Source organism: Lonchura striata, chromosome 4A (genome assembly GCF_050655825.1).
Source record: "Lonchura striata isolate lonStrDom1 chromosome 4A, ASM5065582v1, whole genome shotgun sequence".
In the NCBI taxonomy this organism is placed as follows: Eukaryota; Metazoa; Chordata; class Aves; order Passeriformes; family Estrildidae; genus Lonchura; species Lonchura striata.
This window is the reverse complement of record NC_140742.1, coordinates 18648692-18674157: the sequence shown is the minus strand read 5'-3', so window position 1 is coordinate 18674157 and position 25466 is coordinate 18648692. Positions and strand designations below refer to the sequence as shown.

Here is a 25466-nt window from a genome sequence, read left to right as displayed (position 1 = left end):
CAGCCTCCAGAGCTTTCCAAGCCCAGAAGCAGTGATAACAATGAGCTGATGGTGCCACTTCAGCCAAGCCTCAGCTGAGCTCAGCCCTGATCCTCGCTGCACTCCCTGCCATCCACATCAGCTCTTGAGCTGGGATTCAGGAGAGAGTGTCTACCTGGCTGTCTGGGGTTTATGTCCCATCCCAGGGTCCCCAGGAGCTGGGGACAGCAGGCTGGGGTGGAGGGCAGGCTGCCACCCCAGCAGCCCTGAGCAGGGACTCTGGGCTGGGCTCACCTTGGTGCCGCCAGGCTGGTGCTGGTGGGCTTTGAGCTGCTGCGAGAGGGATTTCCTGAGGCTCTTCTCTTTGATGAGCTGCAGGAGCGAGGGGGGCAGGAAGGGCTCCAGGCCCCACTCCTTCCTGTGGGGAGGGAAGCCTGCATGAGCCGCCAGGCCAGAGACACTGCCAGCGAGCAGAGGGGGACAGAAAACTGCCCCAGAGCATCCTCCTGCCATCAGAGGAGCTGGAGCCACACCAGCGCTTCCTTGGCACCACAGCCCGGGCAGCAGCAGCCCCCACTCGGGTCCCCGAGGGGGTGGGACCCCAGGCTGGTGACACAGCTACCAGCTTCAGCCTGGGGAACAGCAGTGCCATGCTCTGCAGCAGAGCCTGGCTCCCACTCACCTTCATGTAAGCTTAGGGCAAATTCCCAAACCTCTTTTGGGGTCCTCTTGGGGTGATCCCTCTCTCCTTCCTCCCTGTGCAAGGCCAGCTGCACAGATAGGCTGGGTATGGGTTAAGGTCCCCTAGGAGCCAGAGGAGGGCTGGGCCAGTGCTTGGTGACAGGCTGAGATGACACAGCCACAGAGCCTTCTCCTTGCCTTGGATGCAGGCAGAAAATCAGCCCGGGTTCCCATGGAAATGATCCTGGGCTGGCAGCAAATGTCCCCGGCCCTGCCGGCTGCATGTCAGTGTGAGGGGGTCTTACACAGCCCCATGGTGGGACCAGGGGCTGTCTGTCACTGCTGCCAAGCCCCTGAGCCACCACTCAGCCTGGGGGGCTCTCACAGCATCTCATGTTTGTACCCAAAACATTGCAGTGACACAGGGACACAGGGAAGGGACAACAAAGGAAGGCTGTGTGGAAGCCTGGGGACAGGGAGGAGGACTCACTCCACATTCTTGAGGGAGACCTTCTGGCTGGGGCGGGTGGCTGAGACAGTGATGTAGATGTGGAGGGCAGCCAGCCCCAGCAGCATCTCTGGCTTGGGGTCTGTGCCGAAGCGCTCTCTGATCACATCGTTGCGGCTCTGCAGAAGGGACAAGAGGTGTCCTCAGACAGGGACAGGGCACTGCCACCTGAGGGGTGCTGCCACAGGGCCCAGTCTTGGCAGACGTGTGGGCCACGATCTCCAGCAGCTCCCAGTCCCTACCTGGATGTACAGGTACTCGAAAGCTGCAGGGTCCCGGCGCAGCAGCTCCACTGGGTCCTTGGGGAAGAAGCTCACACGGAAGAGGCATCTCATGCCATGGTAGTGTGTTCTTTGCACAACCTGTGGCAGGAGCAGAGGGGAGCAGTGAGCCCAGGAACCATTGGCTGCAGGGCACGAGATGCCCTCTCCTCTCATCTGGCATTATATTTCATTTCTCTCCTCCATGCACCACCTTTCATCCCGGCAACATCCCAGCCTTCCTTGGTGTGACAGCTTTGCCCGGTGCTGTAGGATGTGTGCCACTTAGACTAACGTTTGCTCCACGATCCCCATTTTATCCCTGCTTCTGTGCAGTGCCAGCTTATTGGCTCTCCCAGGCAAGGATACTCATAAGTGCTGTCTGCAGCTGCCCAGGCTGGAGCACAGAGCAGCTCCATGATGCTGGCAGTGTGGGATGGATTAAACCCTGACTGTCTCCCTCTTTGGCCACTCTTTTCACCCCTGAGCCCGCAGGACGATGCCAGAGGCAAGAAAGGCTGTGCCACCCCACAGCACAACCCCAGCTGTTACAGTGGGCTCGGGCTATGCTCTTCCCCATTCCCGGGACCCTGTGACTCTGATCAGATAAGAGTGTCCCCTCCTTCCTGCCCTGGCGGGGCTGGCAGAGAGCCAGAAGAGCCCTCCCTGTCCAGAGCCTGGGTAAGCCCCTGACCTTTCCTGTTCACCCTCTTGCCCCCTCTCCTTCCCCCTGGATCTCTTGGCATAAAGAAGCCGGACAACCACATCGGGGTTAGAGCCTCTTTTGAATCTTTGTCCATCTCCTGATGTTCCTCTCCTCAAGGCCTTGTACCTCTGGGCTAGCCTGATAGTTTAGGGGCTTAGAGAGGTAGAGCATTACCCAGCCTGTTAGAGCACATCACATTTGAGATGGCCACAATACACAAAGTATCATCACAAAATTTCAGAATGCTCGAAGCATCTGCCCTTCTTGTTCTTCAGCCCAGCTTCCATACCCTCCTGTTCATGCACTGCCCTGTGTGCCCCCTGCTCCCTTTGGGGGTTGCTCAGTGCCCCTGGGCACTCCGTGGCTCAGTGCTGTCAGTGCTGCTCCCCTGCTTTTCACAGCTGGAGCCACGGGGGTGAGGCTGGCCCACAGCCCCATCCCAGTGCCCACAGACTGTGTGCCTACAGCAGCCAAGCCCACGCTGGGGGAAGAGGAGGCTCTCTGTGCCCATCCCAGCACCCTCCCACGCCCAGCAGCTTACGTGGGCCAGCGGCTGCTTGTCCTGGAGCAGCAGGAAGCGGTGGCTCTGCTCCGGGCTGGAATACTCCAGGACCAGGGCAAAGTGCTCGATGTGTCTCAGCGACAGGCGGTCCTGCAACGTCACCATCACGTCCTGCAAATGCCATGGACAGGCTTGGGTGCCAGGCACTGGCTACTCCCCGAGGGGAGCTGGGACCTCACTGAGAGCCCACTCGTCCCTGGCAACTGGGGCCGTGCCAGGATGAGGTGGAGAGGGTGCACAGGATGGTGCAGTGACCTTGCAGCGGGAGGCGACCAGCAGGCAGAGCCCTGACACCTGGGTAACCCCCGGTGGTGCTGAGGGAGCTGGCCCCTGGCAGGGGGATTGCAGGAGACCCAGCCTGGCTGGAGGGCAGGCTCACAGCAAGGAGGGAAGGCAGGAGAGGCAGAGCCAGCAAAGCCCCGTCCCTGCCAGCTGCGAAGCGTGCTGCCTGGGGAGCAGACGGGCCATCCATCACGCCAGAGCGGCTCGCAGCCAGCCCAGCGCTGCTGTTCGTGCTCGGGAAGCAGGAGAGGAAAAATGGATTGGGCAGGTGGGAGGAGAGGAGTGTCATGGTGCTGTGGGGGGAGCAGAGGGGCTCACCTTCACAGTGGTTCGGCCATCGAAGGTGAAGGATTTGATCTGGCCGTTCTCCAGGAAAACCTTCAGCACGTTGGGAATGAGGAGGAGAGCTTCTTTCTTCAACATGTCCTGGCATGTGGGGCCAGCAAAGGGGGAGGCGAGGAGGGTGGGGGGCACAGAGAGACAGAGGAAGGGTGGGGGGAGAGAGTGTCAGTGATGGAGCACTCGTGGCGTCCTCTGTGGCTCCGGGCTTTTGTGCTAAGAGGCACATTTCCCCTCAAAGCCCAGCATTCTGTTGAGCCATCAAGCAGTGCAGAGCTGAGGCGATTCAGAGCTGCCTGGCACATTCACCTCCTCAGCTCCCAGCAGCTGCAGTGGCACAGAGCACCTGGCCCTGTGCACAGCGCAGTGCCCGTGCCTGGCAGCCTGTCCCGCTCCCCAGCTGCTGTCCCAGACAGGAGGTATGGCTGGGGTGGCTCAGAGCTGATCCCCCTTTCCTGACCCTCACCCCAAGCCCCACACATCCCTTCTGCAGGAAGCTGGGAGAAGGCTGATTTTATTTGGTGAGAAGCATTTCAGTCAGATAATTACCTAATTGATTTTCCTTAAAAACAGAACATGCTAGAAGCGCTTTACAGGTTTTTTTTTTTTTCAGTTTTGTTTTGTTGTTAATAAAACCTTTCTGCAATTAAGAGATAAAAGCACAGGGCTGAACTCTTCAGCTTCCACAGCCATTCAGCAGTGCCCTGGTCACCCTGCCCCACATAGAGGCACTCCAAAGGTTTTGGGATCAGGCTGGAAGCCACTGATCTTCCTTAGAGCAGGCACTGGCATTGCTGGGATGCCTCCCCTGGGTGCTCAGGGGGACTCAGCTGAGACCAGGTTTCTAAGGCCAGGTTTTGGGGCTCCTTCAGAGGGACAGGGGATGTCCATAGAAAGTCGCCCAGCAGTGACCCAACACACCGACTGTGCCCAAGGGCATCTTCCTGTGGGACTCCCCAGGCCACGCAGATGCTCTCACCTGCAGAGCCCAAATCAGGGAAGAGGAGCCCTGTGGCCTCCAACCACCCCACACCCTGTGGCCCTGGGGACACCTCAGGGGGGTGAAGCACAGAGGAAGGCAGGGCAGCACTTACTGGGTCTGTCTCGCCGACTGTCACCTGCTCGGAAAATCGGACTTTGGCTGGGTTGGACCTTAGCTTCGCCTTCTTGGCTGCGCTGATGAAAGCAGATTTGGGGGACTGGAAAGAGAGAACTGGTTAAATCACCCGCCCAGCCTCGGAGCCATGGTGTGGGGAAAGGCAGACACGGGGCCCAGAGGAAACCCCTCTGGAGCAGTGTAATGATGGGGAGTGGGCAGCAAACCATGAAATGGGGAGGGTGGAAAGCAAATCCCCTTGGCTGTGGTTACACAGCACTGCAGACAGGGCCAGAACCACGAACAGCAGCCCCTGAAGTCACACCAGCAGCACCAGTGTGGCAGGGAGGCTGCATCCCAGTGAGCACCTGTGCCTGGCACTCCTTGTGCAGGCTGAGCTCCAGCAGATGTCAGCCAGGTCTTGCTTGGAGGCATTGACACCAGCTGGATGAGAGAGATGAACCCCCTGGATGTGGCTTTGCAGCCCCAGGGAGATGGCAGGAGCCAGGGCATCCCTGCAGGATGTTCTGCTGGCAGTGCCTGCACACACTCCAGCACAGAGGCAGTTGTGCCACAGAGCTCTGTGTGTCTGATGGTGCCAGCACCAGCTGAGCTGCCTGTCCTGGCTGGTGGCCATCCCAGGCCAGGAGGAAAAAAGCTTTTTTGGAGTGTGGCACACATCCCTGCTCCTGACAGAGCAGCACTGGGTGGGGGCATCTCCTTCCCGGAGAGGAGGGGAGCACAGGGGAGCTCTCACACTTCTTTCCTAACATCGAAACTCGGTGAAGCACAAACGGTGCCTCTGGCGTGACAGTTCAGAATGCCACAGTGCCAAGGACTGAGCCCCAGAGCACCCTGCTGGTGCCTGCAGCATCTCCAGCCCCTCCCAGCCCCGCAGGGACTCCCGAGCCAGCAGCGACCCCTCCCTGGCACCTCTGGCACGATGGGTTACCCCATCCGACACATCAGCAAACCACATGGGTTTGGGAATGTTTTTCTCCCTCCCTCCTGGTGGCAAGGATGGGGAGATGGCTGCACGGGGCCGTGGTAGCTCTCAAACCCCACAGCTTGGAAGAGCCTTGGGGTGGTGGGACATGGGTCCAACAAACTAGTTGAGCTGCCTGAGTGGTCTCCCAGGGTCTCCAGGGACCCTGCCTCGGTCTCCAAAAGGGCTTTTCACCCCTGTCCTGGCTCCCCTGGAGCTGGCCACGGCCCTGCCAGTCTCACCTGGTGGGTGTGCAGGACCGTGAGGATGATGAAGTCCTTGGCCTTCCTGTGACAGAAAGGAGAAATGAAGATGGATGGGACCTTATGGTGATGGACCTCAACATGAGCAACTGGCTACTGAGAGCACACCCCACCCTTCCCAGCCCAGTGGTGGTTGGGATCTTTGTGGGCTCCTTGGGGTGCTTGACAACATGGCTGTGGATTCTTTCCCACTTCTTGGCCAGCTGGGAAGGGCTATGGCACTTGCAGCAAGGCTCTCCCCCTGCTCAGGCTGAGAATTCCCCACCCCAGCAGTGACCACTGGTGACGTGGGCGTGCACTGACCCTGCAAGGCTCGGGTACGGGCACAGCAGCCTGGCATGAGGCCCTCCCCAGAGGCGATGAGGGACAAGTGTTGTCCTCACCTGACAAGCTCGATGACTCTCTCTCTGGGGGCTTCACTCACATCCTCATCGTTGATGGCCAAGATCTGGTCTCCTGGCAGGAGTTTATCCTCAGAGGGGCCGCCTGCCAGGAGAGAGGGTCAGGGCCAACCCAGGCGTCCCGGAGCTGCGGGGTGGAGGGGAAGCAGGAGGGTCCCAAGCATCCCCAAAGCATTTGCCCACGTATGCGGCTGTGGAGGACACCCTGCAGGCCCGCCAGGGGGGACGGGAGAGGACAGGAGCCCAGGGAGGGTCCTCCGGGGGGAAGCGCCGCTGTGTTTCCTGGCATGCTGCAGCTGTGTCCAGGACCACCCGCACACCCTACCTGCTGCCACCGACCGCACCACCACGGGCCTCTCGCTGCCAGCCACAAAGCCGAATCCGTAGAGGGGGTGGCGCTGGACCGTCACCTGTCGGAGCGTGTCCGAAGGCAGCTGCCCACATTCCATATCATCGCCCCCGCGCTCCTCCGGCATCACATGGCTGCGCTGCAAGCACAGGGACAGGCTGTAAGCACCCCTCCATGCAGCCCTGCCGCCACGCCGAGCCCTCCGAGCTGCAGGGCAGCCCCAGTGCCCCTGCAGCGCTCCCAGCCCCTTCCCGGGCCGGCCACAGCCCCGTCCTCCCGTGCAGAGCCGTGCTGCTCAGCGCCTGTCCCTGCCACAGCACCGGCAGCTCGGGCAGGGGACACTCATGGGGATGCCACGCAGGGGTAAATCACCATCCTCTCCCAGCTCCTCGCTGTCCCACCCGGCCCCATGGGAGATGTGTGTGGGGTAAACTACTGGCGGTGTGGCTCTGGCCACTCCCTGAGGGTCAGGGGAGACAGCGGCCCTGGCACTGAGAGCTCTCCCTGCCATTCTGCAGAGCTTGAAGAGCAAACCCCAGGGCTGGCTTATTCTTGCTGTGAAACACAGCTCAACAATATCATAGATAAGTGAAAACAAGTTTAGCCAGTTTAAAAACTGGGATTAAGGCAGGCTCAGCTGTGCTACTCCAACCAAATCTCTACCAGCAGCCCAGGGATCCCTCGGAGTGGAGACAACCAGAAGATGGGAAGAACCAACCCAGAGCAAGGTCATGTCAAAGCTGCCCCAGGCATCCCGGAGCAATGCCAGCCGTGGCTCCAGGCTGTGAGTCTGCTATGGGGGAGCAATCCCAGCACCACGGGATGGCCACAGAGCACAGCACAGATGGCAACACACACAGCCCAGCCAGAAAAATGAAGTGGTGAACCTGCTCTTGTTTCTGTGCTGCTCATTGCTTGTTCCTGTCCAGACTATTTAGTCTATTTAAATAAGATCCTTCCCGGCCTTTTGACAACACACCAATGCTTCCATCTCTTATCAGTTTAGGATTTGATGCATCATCCATCTAATGTTATCTGTCTGCACTTCTGACACCCCCACCTGCTCCCAGCGCTGCGTTTGGCACATGCTGCAGAGCCAAGAGGGACAGCACGTGGGGCTGGAGGGGACAGGAGCTCCTGGCAGCTCCACACCAGCACACACAGCTTAGGGCTTGAGGACATCACGGGCAGCAAAGCCAGCCCTGTGCAAGGCTGATCCCCAGGTAACCACCCAAAACCCTCTAAGGGAGGATGTCTTGTCTGCCATGGGAGCCAGGAGAGCTCTGAGCACAGGTGAGTCTGCCCAGGGTCAGGGATACAGCGCTGGCCATGAGTGAGCCGCACTCTGTGACAACGGGATGTCACCACAGCCAGGGGACCCATTCCCAGCACCCAGCTGGATGGGTGCTCGTGGCTTTCCCCTCCCGCATGCTGCGGCACAGGGCTGGAGAAGAAAGAAGTGAGGCCTGGGAAGGGAACAGTGAGGAGCAGCAGGTCTGGGCACCCCTGAGCCCGGCAAGAGCCGCAGCAGCAGCGCTCCCGCAGGAGCGGAGCCAGCTCCAGCGCCGGGAGGGTGCAGCTGTAGGGAGGTACCGGCGGGACCAGCTCCCCAGCGACCGTCTGCGCCGCCTCATTAGCCGCTCCGCTACTCCCATGAGCATTTAAAAGAACGACAGCAACAACCACAACAAAAAGAATCACGCGATTCAACCCATTTTCTCCAACAAACGTTATCCAAGGCCATTGCGCGCCGCTGAAAAGGCGGCTGAAGGCAGCGCTGCGTCCCCATGCGCCTGGCATGGCCAGGGCCAGCCCAGAGCTGGCTGCCACGGGACAGCAGTCACCGAGCTGCTGGCTTCCCGGGGGACGCTGCTCCTTTCCTCCCACCCGTGCTGCCGCAGCCACGAGCCCCGCAGCGATGAACACGAGGATGAGCAGCAGGGCTCCAAGCGCTGGGATGCCTCGGAGATGTGGCTGAGCTCAGTGCGATGGCTCCGGGGAAACAGAGGCAGGGGTTTGCTCACCAGGTCACAGAAAAGTGGGTGGCGAGTGCCAGACCAGAGCTGTCCAGTTGTGTCCCCAGATCTGTCCTGCTGTGTGCAATCGGGGCGTCGGTGTCACCCTCGCTCCTCCCCACGGAGCCCGCGGCTGAGCCACAGCCGGTGACCGCCCAGGACCAGGGACAGCAGCGTCTCCCGCAGCCGAAATTACCATCAGAATTGGTTAGCCGGGAAACCTTTGCAGCTTTAACAGACAAAAGGAAAAGAAAGCACACCTCACTTCAGCCACAACCAGCCTGCCATCCAGCGTCAAAGGGAAGAGGGAATAAAGAGATGGATACTGACAATAAAAACTCCTTTACCGGCCTCTTAAGCTGCTCCTCTCCTGATAAGACTTGGACGCTGCAGAAGCATTACCAGGAAATTAAATAAAAGAGGACGAGCGTCCTCCTAAGCAGGACTTATCCACTCCTGGAAAAGCAGTAATATGCTCAGCAGCAGGTACAACATGCCTTCTCCAGGCTGTGGCTCTGAACGTCCCTCCTGCGGCAGCTCTCCCATGCCGGCCTTGGGGATTAACGTGTGCTCACCCTGGACCAGAGCGAGAGGCCACAGAAACCAGCAGCAGCAGTGGGCAAGGTAGCTCTCTCCCTAACACTGGTAATTGGCTGCACCCCAGGAGATCTCACTTCCTCGGAGCTTGATTTTTTTGTGTTTCTTTTAATTTCTGATCAGAGAGCTACACTGGGCAGCAAAGCTCATGGGCAGGCTCTCACAGCAGGGAGCTGAGGGTATGAAACAAGCCCTGGAGTTCAGCAGCTCTGGTGCCATCAGCAGCACCAAACCCTGGGGCCACACTGCTTGGGGAACACCTGCCACCACCTTGGTGGGCACAGCACTGACCCCATCCCTCTGCAGGGAGCCAGTGGCTGTTTAGGTCCATGTCCCCACCCTGCCTGTGTCCTTACCTGCCTGCTGCCCACCCCTAGCCCAAGAGCCTGCTCTGCATCCCCCTGTGTCCTCAGTGTCCACCACGGCACAATGCCACCGAGGCACAGTCATTGGAAAACAGCTCAGCACAAAGTAAAAGGACTTATCAGGAGAAATCTCTCTGTGCCCAGCAGCAGCAGGAGCCCACCACGGATGTACCCCTGAGGGAGCACCTGGCTCTTCACGGTGTCTCAACTGATGTGGCATGAAGATGTCCCACTCCTGAGGCTGGGACACTCATCTGCTGACCTCAGAGCTGACACTGATCTGGTCACACTCTGCCACCCAAGGGGAGTGAGACATCAGCCCAGTGCCCATCATGATACACCCACCACCAAGGGATGTGCCTTCAGCTTCCTGAGCACCTTCAGACCTCCCTGCCATGGAACTCAGCTGAACACGGAGCCCTCGTCCCCCCCAAACAGATAAAGGCAGAACAGGAGTTACTCCAAAAGCTGACGCATCTGTTTTTAATTTCCTACCACAATAAATCTCTGCTTCCTCTGAGGACTGTTTTTCTGCCTTTGCTCTTAATGCTGACTGGCCATCTGCCACCAGAACAAACCAGTACCACCTGCCTGGGAGGAATGATGGTCTCCAACTACCCAGTACACTCACGCCATTTCCAACTGCCTTTAAACAAGTGGCACTGGGTGAAAACACTTTGTGCAGCCAAGGAAGGGCTCACAGCTCAGCTCCAGGATGGGGAGTGGCTATGGGGAGGTCTTGTCCCTTCTGCAGAGGGCCAGTTTGCAGGGTGGTGCCAGCTCTCCCCACCTTCCTCTGCTGCTGTGAAGAGCCCAAGAAGGAGCAGAGCCTGCGGAGTCCTGCCTCTCCTACTGCAAAGCCATGCCCGGCTCCTCCATCTGCCAGGCTGCAGCTGGTGAGCGGCGTGTGGCATGTGGGATCCTGAGCACATGTGGCAGCGGCAGCAAACGCCAGGGAACGGGCCAAGAAGGGTTTTTATGGGGAACATATGGCAGCTCCAGCCTCACACCCCGGTCCCCATCTCAGATGGAGCCGTGGGGCTGCCAGGGCACGTGGGGACCAACAGTGGGGACAAAAGCAGAGCAGGCAGAGCTGGCTGGCACAGGACCCACTGAGACGTGTGTCTGCTTCACCAGCCCTGCACCTGCACCCAGTAGGCATCTGGGCACCTGGGCAGATGGCATTGGGCCCACATTTAGGTGTCAGACACCCCCAGCATGGGCAAACAGATGCTGTCCTTCCAGAGGAGCTGCTTGGCCACACGGACCCAGCCTGGTACTGCTGCCCCTGCTCTGGCAGTGCTCAGCAGCTGAGTGAAGTGAGGAGAGCTGGACCGAGGGGTGCCAGCCTGGCTGAGACCAACACTAAGGGCAGCAGAGTAACCCTGGCCTCCACGGGTGAAGTCCTTCATGGGGCCAGCCAGGAGGATGCAGCCTGCATGCAGCTCTGCCATATGGCCCACGACTTCACCCCCTGTGCTCCAGCTTGGATTTGCTGTCAATATTGGGAAGCAGTTTAAAATCAGCAGGGCTCCTCAAAGGGAGCTGGCTGTCCTGAGCTGGCAGGCGAGCTGGGTACACTGCTGGTACAAAGGTGGGGTGCCAGATGGCACCCGTTTGAGGGCACAAATACCCCTGGCTTTCAGCACAGGGACAAGCAGCCAGTGAGCAGTGTCCAGCAGAGCTGCTGGAGAAGCTGATGAGCAGCCAAAGGCAGCTGTAAATAACGAAGCAGCAGCCGCAGCCTGGCTCCGGGCAGCAGCTGCAGCCTTCTGCTGCTCAGCCTGCAGCGTTTTAAATGGTCCTGGCATCTCACCTAGGGATAAGCACAGGCTGAGGGGCCCGGTAGGTTGGGGGCTACCTAGAAATCCTAGGACCTGTTATATCCTGGGGGTGGCAGAGATGGATTTATTGCCCCCTGGCAAGGAGTGGGGCCAGCTCAACAAGGTGTTGGGGGCAAGAGGGGCTCAAAAATTCTCAAAGTAATTATGCCAATTACAAGAAGTAGAGTATAGGCATGGCTAGCAAAGAGCCTGTGTATCACCACAACCTCCAGCCACACTCAGGTCAACAAAGAAACAGCTTCTGCAGAGGGAGAGGCTGTTGTGAAACAAGCCCTGGGAGCCACGGCCAGATGCACCACTGAGAATCTGCAGCTCAGCCTCATCGTGCTTTCCACAGGCAAACACACACAGACATTGCCTTCCCCAGCTGAGACTCGGGATCTCCAGGCTAGAAAGGAGAAGAGGGACCATGATGGTCCCTGAAAACAGCCTGACAGCAGGCAGGGAGCTGGCACTGCATGAGAACAGGAAGGAACCTGTGGAAGGTTTTACACATGGAAAAGGCAGCACTTTGCCACACAGAAACCAGTTAATCCCAGGAGCTCCCTGCCACAGGATGCTGAGGAGGCTGGAAATTCTACTGAGTTTGAAAAGCAATTTCCAGCTACTAAAGCCAGAGACCTCCACATTTTCCTTGCTGTGGTTTGCTAGATCCTGGGAGAATTGAAACCAAGAGTTGTCTGATCAATGTGCAGCAGGAGAGAGGAGCTGAGCCCACCTCGCTGGCACAGTGCATGTGCATGGGCTGCCCGAGGTGCACGTGGCTGTGGCAGAGATGGGACTGCAGCTGGGTGTGCCACTGGGTGCCCTCGGGTCCCAGGGCAAGCACTCAGCACCTGCAGGAGTGAAGGATGCTGAGTGTGAGATGATGACAACCTCCAGACTGTTCACTCACACAGCCTGGCCATGCCTACACATTTGGGACAGGCTGGGGTGCTGTGGAACCTGCCTAAATGCCCCCCAAAGACAGTGGGTTCCCTCATCTGTTCAAGTTTCCACCACATTACAAACACCACCTCCTCCACATTGATTTATGCTATTACAGTAAGCATCCTCTTCCACTAAATTGTTCCAACCAGGGGCTCGCACTCAGATAAAAATTTCTCCTCCAATCTTCCCTATGATTTTTGGTTGTTTAAGGGATTTTTGTTCTCCCCAGCTGGAGAAGTGGATCAAAGCAAAATCCTTTAGCAATAGGGTGAGGCCCAGAAGGCTCCTGCTCCTGACTCAGCCAGCAGCAGGTAGAGGACCACGGGGCTGCTGGCAGAACTGAGCAGAGCTGGAGAGCCTGGGCTGGAGAAGAGGGACTTGACAGGCAGGGATTCCCTTGCAGGGCTCTAACAAATCTGCCTGCAGTGGGAGAGGGGTGTGAAGAGGAAAGCCTGTCTCCTCTCTAGTGCTTTGAGAACATGCCCTGGGCACAGGCAGCAAAGCCACACCATGGGACAGTTTTGTTTAGGGTACCTTTATTTACATTTGGAGATGCCCAAGCAGCTGGGCACTAATCTAGGGCCTGGGAGAAACTGGTTTCCAGCCCCTCCTCTGCCACCGTCTGCTGTGGTGATCATGGGCATGTTACATTGGTCCTCTCCTCTGTGGTGCTCCACTGGTGCCAGCAGGCAGGAGCCCCCCCTTGCCCAGCTAAGCAAGACTCAGAGGGATTTTTGTCTTTGTGAGGACTACAGAAATACAATAAACAGTCAACACTAGGATAAAATGAGATGAACACATAAGAGGATTAATCAGAGATAAGGAGCAATAGAATAAAATTTGCAGCATTTTTCTCCATTATTTGTGTGATGCTCAGCTGCATGATGGGGGCTTGGAGTGATACCAGTTCCCCACCACAGCCTGGCCACTCTCTGCCTGTCCATTACTGCTTTTAACTCAGGAGACTTCTGTGTTTTCTTAGCTTTGCTTTCTGGTGGCACTGGAGGCAAACGCCCTTGGCCCCGTGGGGAGGAGGGGGGTGACACCAGCCCCAGGTGCTCCTGCACCTCTCATGCTGGCAGGGGCAGCTTGAACCCACACCAAGCCTTTCCTGCCAGAGCTCCCAAGTGCCCCCAGTGTGTCCCCAGAGCTTCTCAGGGACAGGGTCTGGCTGCTGCCTGGCACAGCAGCTCCTCTCCAGCAGCAGCAGAACAGCTCCCCCCACACTTGTCTGGGCACCAGGCACCCGAGGCCCACCTTGTTCCAGCAGATTTGCAGGAGGAGAAATTTATGGCTGCATATAAAGTTCAGGGGGGAGTTAAATAAGGCAGGAGATTTACACATCCTTTACATTCCATTAGCAAGCAGGCACAGCCTGCATCCCCTCCCAGGCACCAGTGAGGAAGATTCAGGGAGGCTGTCAGCCCTCCTCTCCCACAGCTGGCAGAGAGGCTTGAAAATCCAATCAAGTGCTTTCCTCTGGGCCTTCAGGAATCCCAGGACTTTCACTGAGGATTTACAGCGAGCAATTTCCTCAGTGGATGACTTGGGCTCCTATCTCCACCCAGCACAGCTCAGAGCAGGGCACAAAGGGGACCTGGGGCAAGAATGCCAGAGGAGGCAGGACAGCAGGACAGATAAGGCCATCCCCAGCCCCTGGGTGCAGAGAGAGCCTGAGCTGCACTCAGAGCTCACCCAGCAGCCCCAGCAACCCACAGCCCTGCCCTGCCAGGGTGGGAGCTGCCCTTGACACAGTGGTGGCAAACACTGGAGCATTTCTGACACTACAGCATTGGTGAGATGGTCCCCCAGGCTGTGACACAACTGGCCAACAAGCTCGCCTGTGTGGCAGCAGGACTGTCCCAACAAGTGCCCAGTACTGTCACCAGCCTTGGCAAGAGCTACACGGGAACCTGCACATGGGAGGTGACAAACACAGCCCCACTGAGTCCCCATCCACCCCTGCCTTTTCTAGGATCCCTCTCTGAGCTCCAGGGCTTAGTAAAGCTCTTGAGCTGATGCAAGATAAAGGCAAAAACATTAAAAACAGAAAATGCACAGGAGCAGAGGAGCCTTTGTGTGTGATGCTTCCAGCCTGGGGCTCCTGGCCTTTCTAGCAGAGAGGCTTAGTTCATGCCTCTTTATAATCTCTTCATAATCAGCTCCCAGCTCTGCTGCCTGTGCCAGGGTGCTCCTGGGGGTGCAGGGCAAGGAGAGGACTCTGCAAACTGCAGAGTCTGTGCGTGCTCATGAGTGCAGTGCTCATGAGTGCAGTGTGTTTGCCAGGTGTATATATATTTAGAGGCACACCTGCCCACGTGGACTCTGTTTTCAACACGTGGGTGTACAAATGCTGCACTGAAGAAGCAGCAGCAGCCTTGGAAGGTGGCACTAGTTTGTGTACAGCCCTGTGACTCCACACCCTCAGGAGACGCTGCAGGAATAGAACCACAGAATGGCCTGGGCTGCAAGGAACCTCAGAGCTCACCCAGTTCCACCTCGCTGCCATGGGCAGCAGCACCTTCCACCAGACCAGGCTGCTCAGAGCTTCATCCAACCTTGCCTTGAACACCTCCATTGATGGGGCAGCCACAGCTTCTCTGGGCAGCCCATGCTAGGGCCTCCCCCATCTCAGGGAAGAATTATTTCTTAATATCTAATCTAAATCTACTCTCAGTTTGAAAGAGACATGAGGCCACAGAGCTGCTCCTGGCGCAGCACGATCTGCCTTGCCTGCCCCAAGGTCCCTGTGGGATGCACACACACATGGTCCCCCACAGGACACAAGCCCCTGGCTCCCTGTGGGGTGCATGCACACACTGTCCCCAGGGGACAGCCCAAGGGACAACTCCCTGCTGGTCCCCCAGTGGCACACAGCCCCCACTCTGCCAGAGCTCCCAGGCAGCACCCGGGGTCACACTCACCTGGCTGTGGCAGAGAAGGGGCTGCCAGCACAGCCCTCCGGTCCCTGGGGTACCAGACAGGAGCAGAGCATCAGCAAGAGCCAGGTGCTCATGCCCACCTGCTGTGGGTGCCCACGGCTTTGCTTTGCCCACAGCCCTGCAGCCCTGCACTCACCAGGGCGCTTTGAAAGCACCCGGAAGGAGAGAAACGCCCCGATAGGTTTCTAAACAAGGCCAAAGCATTTATAAATAAGGTGTCACGAGCTGGCCAGCTCAGGCTGGTGCTGGTGGCAGAGTGAGCACTGGCCATGTCCTGTGTGCACTCCCAGGAGATGCTGCTGAAGGCACAGCAGCGCTGGCGAGCGCTGCACACCGAGCGTCATCGCAGCAGACCTCAGCACTCCTGCTGCATAGGGATCTGATGATTTTCTGAGTTCCTGCTGTAGTAATGAGCTTAATCAGCCCATGCAAATCAGTTTCCATTTGAAACCAGCCTTATCTAATGGAACCCACTCAGTATTTGCCTCCTGGAGTTTTCACACAGATCGATCTTCCCCGTTTCAGGTGTGAAATGCAACTGGGGCAGGGAATGTTTTCACCTTTCCCAGCACTGGACTGCAGCTTGGAGCTCAGTGGCAATTTCTCAGCTTCATTTCTCATATTCTCATTATTTCCAGAAACAAAGGGAATTAGGCTCTGAAAACCCCTCTCCTCTGGCAATGGATTATGCCCTTAGATTACTGCAGCCATTCAGAGGAGCATTTGGATAACGGAATTTACACAATTTAGCCCTTGGTGCCAGCGGGTTCAGCAGGAGAGCCCCTCCACCACTGCCTATTTTGAATAAGCAAATCAACCACGCACAGGGAGATTCATTTTGTAAAGTGCAAGCGGAAAAAGCAATGCCAGTTCCCATCCACTCCTGGCTGACATTTTATTTAACAGGTTATTCATTTGTCCCAGCGTCCTCAGCAGCAGCAACAACCACTTCTGCAACCTCCCATAACTCACTGCCAGCTCCTTTCCCAGGTGCCTCCCCCTCCTCCCCAGAGGTAATTAGCAATTATGAAGGTGTTACACAGCAACCCACCCCATGCTGTTCAACACCACAGCCCCAGTGCTGCCTCACGGACAGCACCATGTCCTCCAGAACCACATGGTCCCCAAAACTGACCCCAAACCTCATCCCTCAGGCTTGATCCTTCCAGAGATGCAGAAGCCTGAGTCCTCTTCAAACCTTTGTCTGGGCCCCCTGAACTCCTGAGAGAGCCTGGTCTGGAGCCCAGACTCACCCATCAGACCTTCCCCAGCTCTGGGACCCTGGACCAGGTGTTTTGGTGCTGGACCCCAAGGTGTGCACAAGGCCACCAGCGAGTGAAACCCCTGGGGACACACACAGGTCTGCTCTGAACCCCTGCCCACACCCAGGACCCCTCTTGCTGCCCATCCTACTTTTCTGTTCATCTCCAGAGCCCTGCCATGGGGCTGATCCACCAGGCTGGACTCGGTGTCTCAGCCCAGCCAGGGCAGAGACAGAGAGCAGGTCTCAGAGGCTGCTCACCGTGCTCCCAGACAAGGCTCAGGCAGGACAGATGCTCAGCCTAAATGAGCCTAAATGAGCTTTGCCAAGGGGGAAAAGCCCTCTGGCAGAAGGTAAAGGAGGATGTCTGGAAGGGTGGCCCAGTCCTGCAGAGAAGGGGACAGGGCTGCAAGGCTCTGCCTCTGGAAAGGGAGTGGGAGCAGCCAGCTGCTCTGGGAAGCCACAGCCAGCATGGCTCTCCTCACCAACTGCACTGCACTCCTTTTATTTTTTTTCCCTTCCTCTCTTTTTGTCCAATTTATCTTTTTGACACGTTCACTGATGCTTCTGCAGACTGAAAACAATAGAGACAGAGTTTCAGCCAAGGCAATTTCAGAGCTGAATCAAAGCTAAAATAACCTAGACACAGAGCAGCTGAGCAGAGACAGCTCAGTGAGGGGGGACAGAGCAGTGCAGGTGTCCTGTCCCTTTCTGCAGCTCCCACTGCCTGGCTGGCAGAGAGGACAGCAAGAACTCAGGAGCTGTGTGTCTGCATCTCCTGTTTGCCTGCCACCCCTTTCTGGCCCTGGTGGCATCATTTCCCCCCTCCCACAGATACAAGTCCCCACCCAAAGCCAGCCCTGCAGCTGAGTGAGTACCTGCTTGCCCAGCACTCCGTGCCTTGCATAGCAAGCACCAGCGTTTGCTGTCCTGACCTCACAGCCCTGCAGAGCTTCCAGGTAGAGATTTTAATTTTTTTTCCCCCTACAAATGCTACTCTGCTGCTGCATGAAGGAGGTGGAAGGACGGACGGACACACACACAACTGGGGAGAGAGGGAGGATGGGCTGATTCTGCCAAGGGAAATTGCAACTGGACCCGTAACAAGGAACAAGACACAATCCCCAGCATGACTCAGCCTGGAAACACATGCTGCTTCCCAGTCCCACTGCCAGGACTGGCACATCCCCGCCGCTCGTCCCACAAGGAGCAGCCCATGGCTGCCACCCCAGCACTCGCCCCAAATGCCTTTCACAGCCAGGACAGGTAAAGCCAGGCAGCTCCTGGTACCTGGGCAGGCTGATCATGCCAAAAGCAGCCAGGCAAGATGGGGCTGATGCTGTGCAGGACAAGCTGTGCGTGGCTGACACGCTGCTTGGGCTCTCTCAGACCTCCTGGAAGCAGCTGTCAGAGCCTGTCTGGTTCCAGTCCCTGCCTCCCCAGACACACCGGTAATTCTGCTCCCCTGGGCGTGTGCCACGTTTGTTTCTCTCGCAGAGAGAAAGGGTTTCAGCACTGTGAGCCTCAATGGTCTTGAAGAGCAAAAAAGCAGCAGGCAGAGCAGAGAAATGGGAGGTACAGGATCACAAGCATCCCCCAGGGCTGGTCCACAGGGGCACCTTGTGCCTCAGAATTCCTGCCAGGGGACAGTGGTCCATACAGGACACTTTTCAATGACTGGGTCAAGTTCAGCAGCCTGGGAAAGGCAGCATTGTGTCCTTCTGCTCCTGCATTTTACTTATGAAATGCCACATCCAGCTCCATGTTTAACTGTGGGTCTGGGCAGGAGCTGCCTCCAGAGCCTTCTCTGGGCCCTGTGTGAGCATCTCCCAAGGGTCAGTGGCTACCCCAGTCCCCAGGAGCCTGTGCCATGGCCTTGTCTCCCCAGCCAAGGCACTGTGGCAGCCTTAGCTTGCCTGGGTGGGTGTGAAACCCCCCACAGGGGATGGCAGGCAATGCTCTGCTCATGCCAGAATCATCTAAGGAAGGTGCTTGGTGTCACCTCCTTGGATTAGGGGGATGTTAGACCCCCCTCCTCTCTGCCTTCGCCTCAGCTGTCTCCATCTCTCCGAAGGATACATCCCAGTGCCAAGAGACATGGGCCTGATCATCGGAGGGCATGCAAATACACCCAGAGCCCTTCTCCCTCCTCACACCGGGGAGAGCGCTCCCCTCGCCGCCTGCTTACAGCCGAGCTGTGTGAGGCAGGAGCGGCAGCTCTGGAGACGACATGTCAGCTCTGGCTGCCCGGGAGGACGTGTCAAACTGTCACACAGCATTAGCTGCAGCACATTCCTGCACAACACCCTGCAGCCCCCACTGCCAGGGGCTGTGGCACCCCTGCCGTGCCACAGCGCTCAGAGCCTGCCTCAACTCCATCGCCTGGGCAGCCCCCAGCCAAGGGCTGCTGGCCACTGCTTTTGTCACCTGGCTCCTTCTCCTGCCTATCTTCTCCTGCAGAAACACCCATGGCCTGCTGCCACGGCCTTTGCAGACCATGGTAGGCTGGTGAAACAACCAGCTGGCTGCCACTGAAGCACCAGCACGGAGGGAAGGATGGAGATGGAGGTACCGTGCTACAGCCCCAGCTCACCTGATACCCACTCTGCAACAGCCCTCCAGTGACATTCCCCCTCTCTCAGCCCCTAAATTGTCAGGCTAGCCCAGAGATCTGAGGCCTTGACAGGAGGAACATCAGGAGATAGGTAAAGATTTCCAAAAGAGGCTTTTTACCTCGATGTAGTTATCCAGCTCTCTATTCTGTGATGTCCAGGGGAGAGAGTGGGGCAAAAAGTGGATGAACAGGAAGGGTCAGGGGTTTATCTAGGCTCTGGACAGGGAGGGCTCCTTGGGTCTCCACCAGCCGTGTTGGGGCTAGAAGGAGGAGACCAGGCTTATCTGATCAGAGTCACAGGGGTCCCAGGGAATGAGGAAAACGTGGCCTGAGCGCACTATAACACTCCAGGAGCTATCTGGTGGTGGCATGGAGAGCCTGGCATGGGGCAAAACATCTCCTCATGTCAGTCCTGGTGAGGCTGGCTGAGCCCTGTGGGACACAGCCCTGCATCCCCCCACTTGCCGTGTGCTACCAGCCCTGGGCTGTGCCCTCGAGCTGCTGGAGAGTGAAGCAAACAGATCTGCCTACAGCACCACTGCTTTGCCTTCAGCAAGAGACACTGAAGCAAATCAATTTTGGGGCAGGTTGAACCCTCTGCAGGGCATTGGTAGAGCCTCAGAGAAGCCTCAGAGGAGAGGTGGCCCAGTTAGCAGAGCAGCAGGAGCTCTCTCACCCTGCCTCCCTGTACACACACCACATTCACATCCAGAGAGCATCGCAGAGCCAGGACCAACACCACCCGTGGTCCCCACAGCTGTCACCTTGGCACTTCTGGAGAATGACAATTCCTAGCCACTGGTGGCAACACATCAGATGACTTTGTCCTGAGTCACAAAAAGCGGCAGAGAGAGCTGAACTTGGCCTCAGAGCCTGCTGCCCCTTCCTCCACCAGCTCAGATCGATGCCTGGAGGCAGCGCCTGGCTCTGGGCAGCTCTAAGGCTGGGGTTAAGCTGCTTGGGCACCAGCTGTGTTGTAAAGAGCACAAGAGGCAGCTGCAATTCCTGCAAGATCAGGCCAGGAATGCCTCTACCTGACACTCTCAGTTTGGCCAACAGCTCCAAAACCACCTCCCAGGGATGTGGACAAGGGGCCACCAGCCCTCGCTGCCTCCTCGTCAAGTTCTAGGCACAGCTTCTCCCATTTCCTACTTTACTGTTCAGATTAAAATCCTTCTGTTAGCCTATAAAAAAGGTAATCAAAACGATAACAACATCAATCAAATGCTCTCAGCAGATGAGCCAGTTGGTCTTTTAGTCCTCTTGGCTGCCAGCAGCTCATTGCCATGGGTAGACAAGAGCTGCAAGTTCCATCCTGGGGCCAGCATGGACATCCACCTGGGAGAGCTGGGGGCTGTGGGGCAAGGAGTGGGAAGGATTTCAGCTGCCACCTTGGGATGCTCTGGCACCCTCTCAGCACTCAGCTTGCTGTCAGGGAGCTGCATGGGTTCTGCAGAGGAACTCATGGACTCCCTCTGCTCATCACAAAACCAATTATCCTTGTGGCAATTAAAAGAGAGGGGAGACAAAGCCCTCTGGCCAAGAGCATCTGCAAATCCTGACGCCAGTGCCAGTGGTGGAGGAAGGAGGACCAGATCTCCTGGAGCCATGGCTCCATGCCAGCCTGGGCACACACTGGGGATGGATTGCCCAGCAGCATTTTGGAAATGACAGGTGGTACCACAAATCTGCAGGACAGAGATGAGATGCTCTCAAGTATCTGGTAACCTTTTTACAGCCCCATCAGTGCTGCTGCTGCAGACAGAGGGGTCAGGATATTTTGGAGGCTACAGACAGTACGAAGCTCAGGATCTAGGGGCAGTTTCCAGATAATGCCTGGGTCCACTGAGGCAGAGACTCAGTGTTGGTGATGGAGATGTACTTCCCACTCCCCTCAGAGCTGTGCCTGGGGGCACCACTGATGCCCTGTGCAGGATGGGCAGATCAGAGACTCCTCTGCTCCTTCATGGACAGGCAGGGGCAGGGCTCTGCACCCAATCACACAGGGACTGAGAGACCCACCGGTGTTCTGCGTGGCCTTTGCTCTTCATGACAAGCAGGTGATTCCTGGCAAAGCAGCCTGTGCTGGAGCTGGGGTAGCAAAGTGCCACCTGCTCAGCAGAGGGGCCTGCAGGAGCTGTGCTTAGCACACCTGCTGCTCCAGCCTTTCCCACAAGGTCCCTCTGCTGAGCAGGCGCCAGGTGATGAGCGGGTGGTGAGATGCTGTCAGCTCGAAGCTCCCCACGTGCTGTGGCTGCGTGCCAGCACCATCCTCCTGACCACAGCCCCAGCCCTGCTCCAGTGGTGCTGCAAAACCCACACAGCCAGCACCCCTGCTGGCACCTCATTTGCAGGAATTCTGCCAGGGGCAGGTAAACACAGGCAAGTCGTTAGTGTCACATCAGCAGAGAGTGTCTAACTGGGACCTTACCCTGCCTGAGCAGGCAGCAAGGGAAGATGTTCCCTTTTTAAGGGACCTCCTCTGAAGAGCTGAAACAGAGTGAACTCCAGTATCATCCTCCAAGGGATGGGAGCTGAGACTGGGGCATCCACTTCTCTCCCATAGCCTTTCTTCCTTTCAGGAGGAACCCACAGTCCTGGAAAGGCCCCCACACCCTGGGGAATGCCCTCTTCCCTCCCACAGCTCAGGCCTGGTTCCCCTCTGGAACTTGAGGATTCTGACTAGGAAAACACCTTTCAAAAGAAGAAATAAAACTCAGTATCAGCCTTTTACTGCTATTACCCATTAGTGGGGCACACACTGTTCTTTGCTGGCTGTGATTGTATAGACTCCTGTGAACCCCCACAGCTCCCCAGGTCTCTTCCCTGTGTCCCCACCCCAGGCAGGCCCAGGTGTCTCCTGCTTCTCAGAAATGTCTCTCTCATCAGCTGGGTTACAGCAGGAACAGACCCAGGGCTCCTCTGCTCAAGTTCTCTGTTCAGGCAGTGAAAAGAGGAGTCTCATGAGCATTGCTCAAAGGTGATACGGCAGCAGCCAGAAGAATCACCAGCTGCTCCATGCACAGAATAAAATTCCCATTAAAGGGGAAAAAAAGCAAAGCACAAAACCCAACGAAGCACTGAAGTGCTTCACAGCATCCTCTGCCTCACCAGAAGAAAGGACCCTTGCAAATGCTCTCTGACACTGAAATCCCAAGCCTGGGAGATGCTCCAGGGCAGCCTCACCCCTTCCCACCACCCACCCTGCTCATGAGATGGCCTGGGGGGGCTGCAGTGAGAAACCTCCATGGGGTTTGGGAGGGTCTGTGGAGCCTCTGAGGCAAAGTGGTGCATGCAAAGTTGTTTGAAACCTTCCCTACCCCTGGAAGGAATTGAAGGGGGTCTGCAGGTGTGGGCCAAACAGTGCTGGCACATCCCAGCATCCCAGGCTTGATTGTCTGGCAAGAGGGCATGGACTCCATCATATCCAAACCCACACAGCCAGACCCAGACCTCTCCTGTGGGGAGCAGGACCAGCAGAGGAGTCACAAGGGGTTGTTAATTGGGCATCCTGCTAATGGGAAAGGGAATTAAGGGCTTCCCAGAGGCCAGCACTGGGACCTGGATTTAGCAGCACTGTTCCCTTGGGGATTGCAAAGACAATGTACATTCCCAGGGGATTAAACTTGAAGGGGATATCCAACTAGCAGGGAGAGCGGAGAGGCCAGCACCATAGGAGGAATGGTAATTACAGAATTACCTGCCAGCCTTTTAGGACAATGAATGACATGAAATTTTATATAGATAAATAGAGACTCAAAACAGCTGGGGCAGGAGCAGCCTGTGCTCTCTGGCTGATGGCAGCACAGAAGCAAGGCACGGAGGATGGAGCAGGCAGGAGAGCAGCTGGGTGTGAAGCCAGGAAGGATCGCGGTGCAGGGCCCGGGGAGTGACGCAGAGAAGGAAGCAGGGATGGCTCGGTGAGCACCGAGATCGGTGCTGCAAGGAGCCCCAGCCCTGCTTGGCAGTCAGCTCAGGCACACCGCCGCTGCCCGGGCGCAGAGCAGGACACGCCGTTTTCCCTCTGGCAGTCAGGGCGTGCAGGGATGCTGTAACCTCTGCCCACTGCCGGGCTGCTTCCCCAATCCCGGCCTGTCCCAGACCCACGGGCACGCCGGAGCTGTGCCAGCACACCTGGGCTTTGCAGGAGCAAGGCACAAGTGCTGGAGGCCAGCCGAGGCTGAATGGCAGCAAACCCGAGAGCAGCCTATGGACCCGAGAGCAGCCTGTGAACCCCAGAGCAGCCTGAACCCCAGAACAGCCTGTGAGCCCCAGAACAGCCTGAGAGCCCCAGAACAGCCTGTGAGCCCCAGAACAGCCTGTGAACCCCAGAGCATCCTGAACCCCAGAACAGCCTGTGAACCCCAGAGCAGCCTGTGAACCCCAGAGCGGCCTGTGAACCCCAGAGCAGCCTGTGAGCCCCAGAACAGCCTGTGAACCCCAGAGGAACCTGTGAACCCCAGAACAGCCTGAGAGCCCCAGAGCAGCCTGTGAGCCCCAGAACAGCCTGTGAACCCCAGAACAGCCTGAGAGCCCCAGAGCAGCCTGTGAGCCCCAGAGCAGCCTGAACCCCAGAGCAGCCTGAACCCCAGAGCAGCCTGTGAGCCCCAGAGCAGCCTGTGAGCCCCAGAGCAGCCTGAACCCCAGAGCAGCCTGTGAGCCCCAGAACAGCCTGTGAGCCCCAGAGCAGCCTGAACCCCAGAGCAGCCTGTGAGCCCCAGAACAGCCTGTGAACCCCAGAGCAGCCTGTGAGCCCCAGAGCAGCCTGTGAGCCCCAGAACAGCCTGTGAACCCCAGAACAGCCTGAACCCCAGAGCAGCCTGTGAGCCCCAGAACAGCCTGTGAACCCCAGAGCAGCCTGTGAGCCCCAGAGCAGCCTGTGAGCCCCAGAGCAGCCTGTGAACCCCAGAGCAGCCTGTGAGCCCCAGAACAGCCTGTGAACCCCAGAGCAGCCTGAACCCCAGAGCAGCCTGTGAGCCCCAGAGCAGCCTGTGAACCCCAGAACAGCCTGTGAGCCCCAGAACAGCCTGTGAGCCCCAGAACAGCCTGTGAACCCCAGAGCAGCCTGTGAGCCCCAGAGCAGCCTGTGAACCCCAGAGCAGCCTGTGAGCCCCAGAGCAGCCTGAGAGCCCCAGAGCAGCCTGTGAACCCCAGAACAGCCTGTGAGCCCCAGAACAGCCTGAGAGCCCCAGAACAGCCTGTGAGCCCCAGAGTGGCCTGCGAGCCGGCAGGGAGCTGCCTGCCTCTCCTCCGGGCCTGGGGGTGGCTGAGCCCTCCGAGCCGGGCATTTCCCTCGCTCCCGCCCTCCTGGCAGGGGGAACAGCAGGCTGTGCTGCTTTTTGTTCGGGTGCAGGCTGCCCGCTTTGCCCGCTCCGTGCCCCGGCTGCCTCCTGGCTCTCCTGGCAGGGACGGAGCTCCAGCCTGCCCAGCCGGGGTCGGGGTGCCGGCTCCCCGTTCCAGCCACCGGGACACAGCTCCTGCCTTCCTTGGAGACGCTGCCGAGTGGGAGCTGCCGCTCGGGGACTGGGTCACGCTGCCGGGTGGGCGAGGGGGGCTCGCTGCACACCAGCCACTGGCTGCCACTCGCCCCCTGAGAGCTGCAGTGACAGCGACACGGGCACAGGCCAGGGTGTCCCCATGGAGAGCTGGGTGACAGCCCCGCGCTCCCACCCTGCCCCACTGGGCTGGGGGCTAGAAAGCATGGAAAAGCCATTCCCAAAGGCTGCATTTCCATACTGCGCCATAAGGAGAGAAGTGTCAGAATCTGAGGTATTGATGATTCTGACATTGTAGAAAGTCTCTGTCTGTCAGCCCCGCTGCCAAAGCAGAGCCATAATTGGTCTGTGCTGGTTTCAAGGTTGTTTATTCTGTTTATCTCTCACATGTTCTGCTGCCCTGCCCAGCTCTGTCCTGCAGGGCAGCGTGTGGGGCTCTGCCCTCAGTGGGATGTTACAAACATTAAATACCAGAAACTCCCTGGGCTGCATTTACAATAACGTGCCAATATCTGTCACCTACGTTGGACAGTGTGTCCCCAGCCTGAACCAACAGAAAAATGCCAACACCACAGTGAAACATGGAGGGCATGAAGGAGGAGAAAAAGGACAAGGCACACCCAATTTCCTCCATCTTGTCCCCTTTGAACCCCTCATCTAGAATCCTAAAATTTTACTTTTACACCCGTGCCACACTTAATTATTACTGATATCAAACACTCAGAGCTGGTAATTCATCCTGTAAGATTGAAAACCCTTTTCCATGGGCAGAGATCATAGACAGTGTCTCTGGGGGCTCTGACTGACCCCTGCCAGGGTCCCAGACCTGCCAGGGCAGCCAGAGGGATGCCCTGGATTCCCACAAGAAGGAGCGGCCCTGGGAAGGCAGCTCCTGCAGAGATGGAGACCCTGTGTCCCACTTCCCTGGGGCATCTCCTCCCTCCCAGCTCAGAGACTCTGGGACTAAGGAGAAACTGAGGCACGGGGGGAGG

At 57.7% G+C, this 25466-nt stretch overlaps 1 protein-coding gene across 15 annotated transcripts in view; it reads right to left on the bottom strand.

Moving 5' to 3' along the window:
• Window positions 1-25466, bottom strand: part of FRMPD3 (FERM and PDZ domain containing 3) — a 63981-nt gene that overhangs the window by 25644 nt on the left and 12871 nt on the right. For 8 of the 15 annotated variants that reach the window (XM_085570490.1, XM_085570493.1, XM_085570489.1 and 5 more), the window contains exons 2-10: window positions 6388-6550; window positions 6045-6147; window positions 5641-5686; window positions 4412-4516; window positions 3297-3404; window positions 2676-2807; window positions 1411-1530; window positions 1151-1287; window positions 274-397 (exon numbers count right to left, since the gene is read on the bottom strand). In XM_085570490.1, the coding sequence (XP_085426616.1) occupies window positions 274-397; window positions 1151-1287; window positions 1411-1530; window positions 2676-2807; window positions 3297-3404; window positions 4412-4516; window positions 5641-5686; window positions 6045-6147; window positions 6388-6538 (1026 nt within the window). In that variant the 5' untranslated portion in view covers window positions 6539-6550. Of the gene's footprint in view, window positions 1-273; window positions 398-1150; window positions 1288-1410; window positions 1531-2675; window positions 2808-3296; window positions 3405-4411; window positions 4517-5640; window positions 5687-6044; window positions 6190-6387; window positions 6551-8435; window positions 9954-25466 lie in introns of those variants that run through there. The other 7 variants (XM_085570498.1, XM_085570497.1, XM_085570491.1 and 4 more) reach the window with 6 other exon arrangements.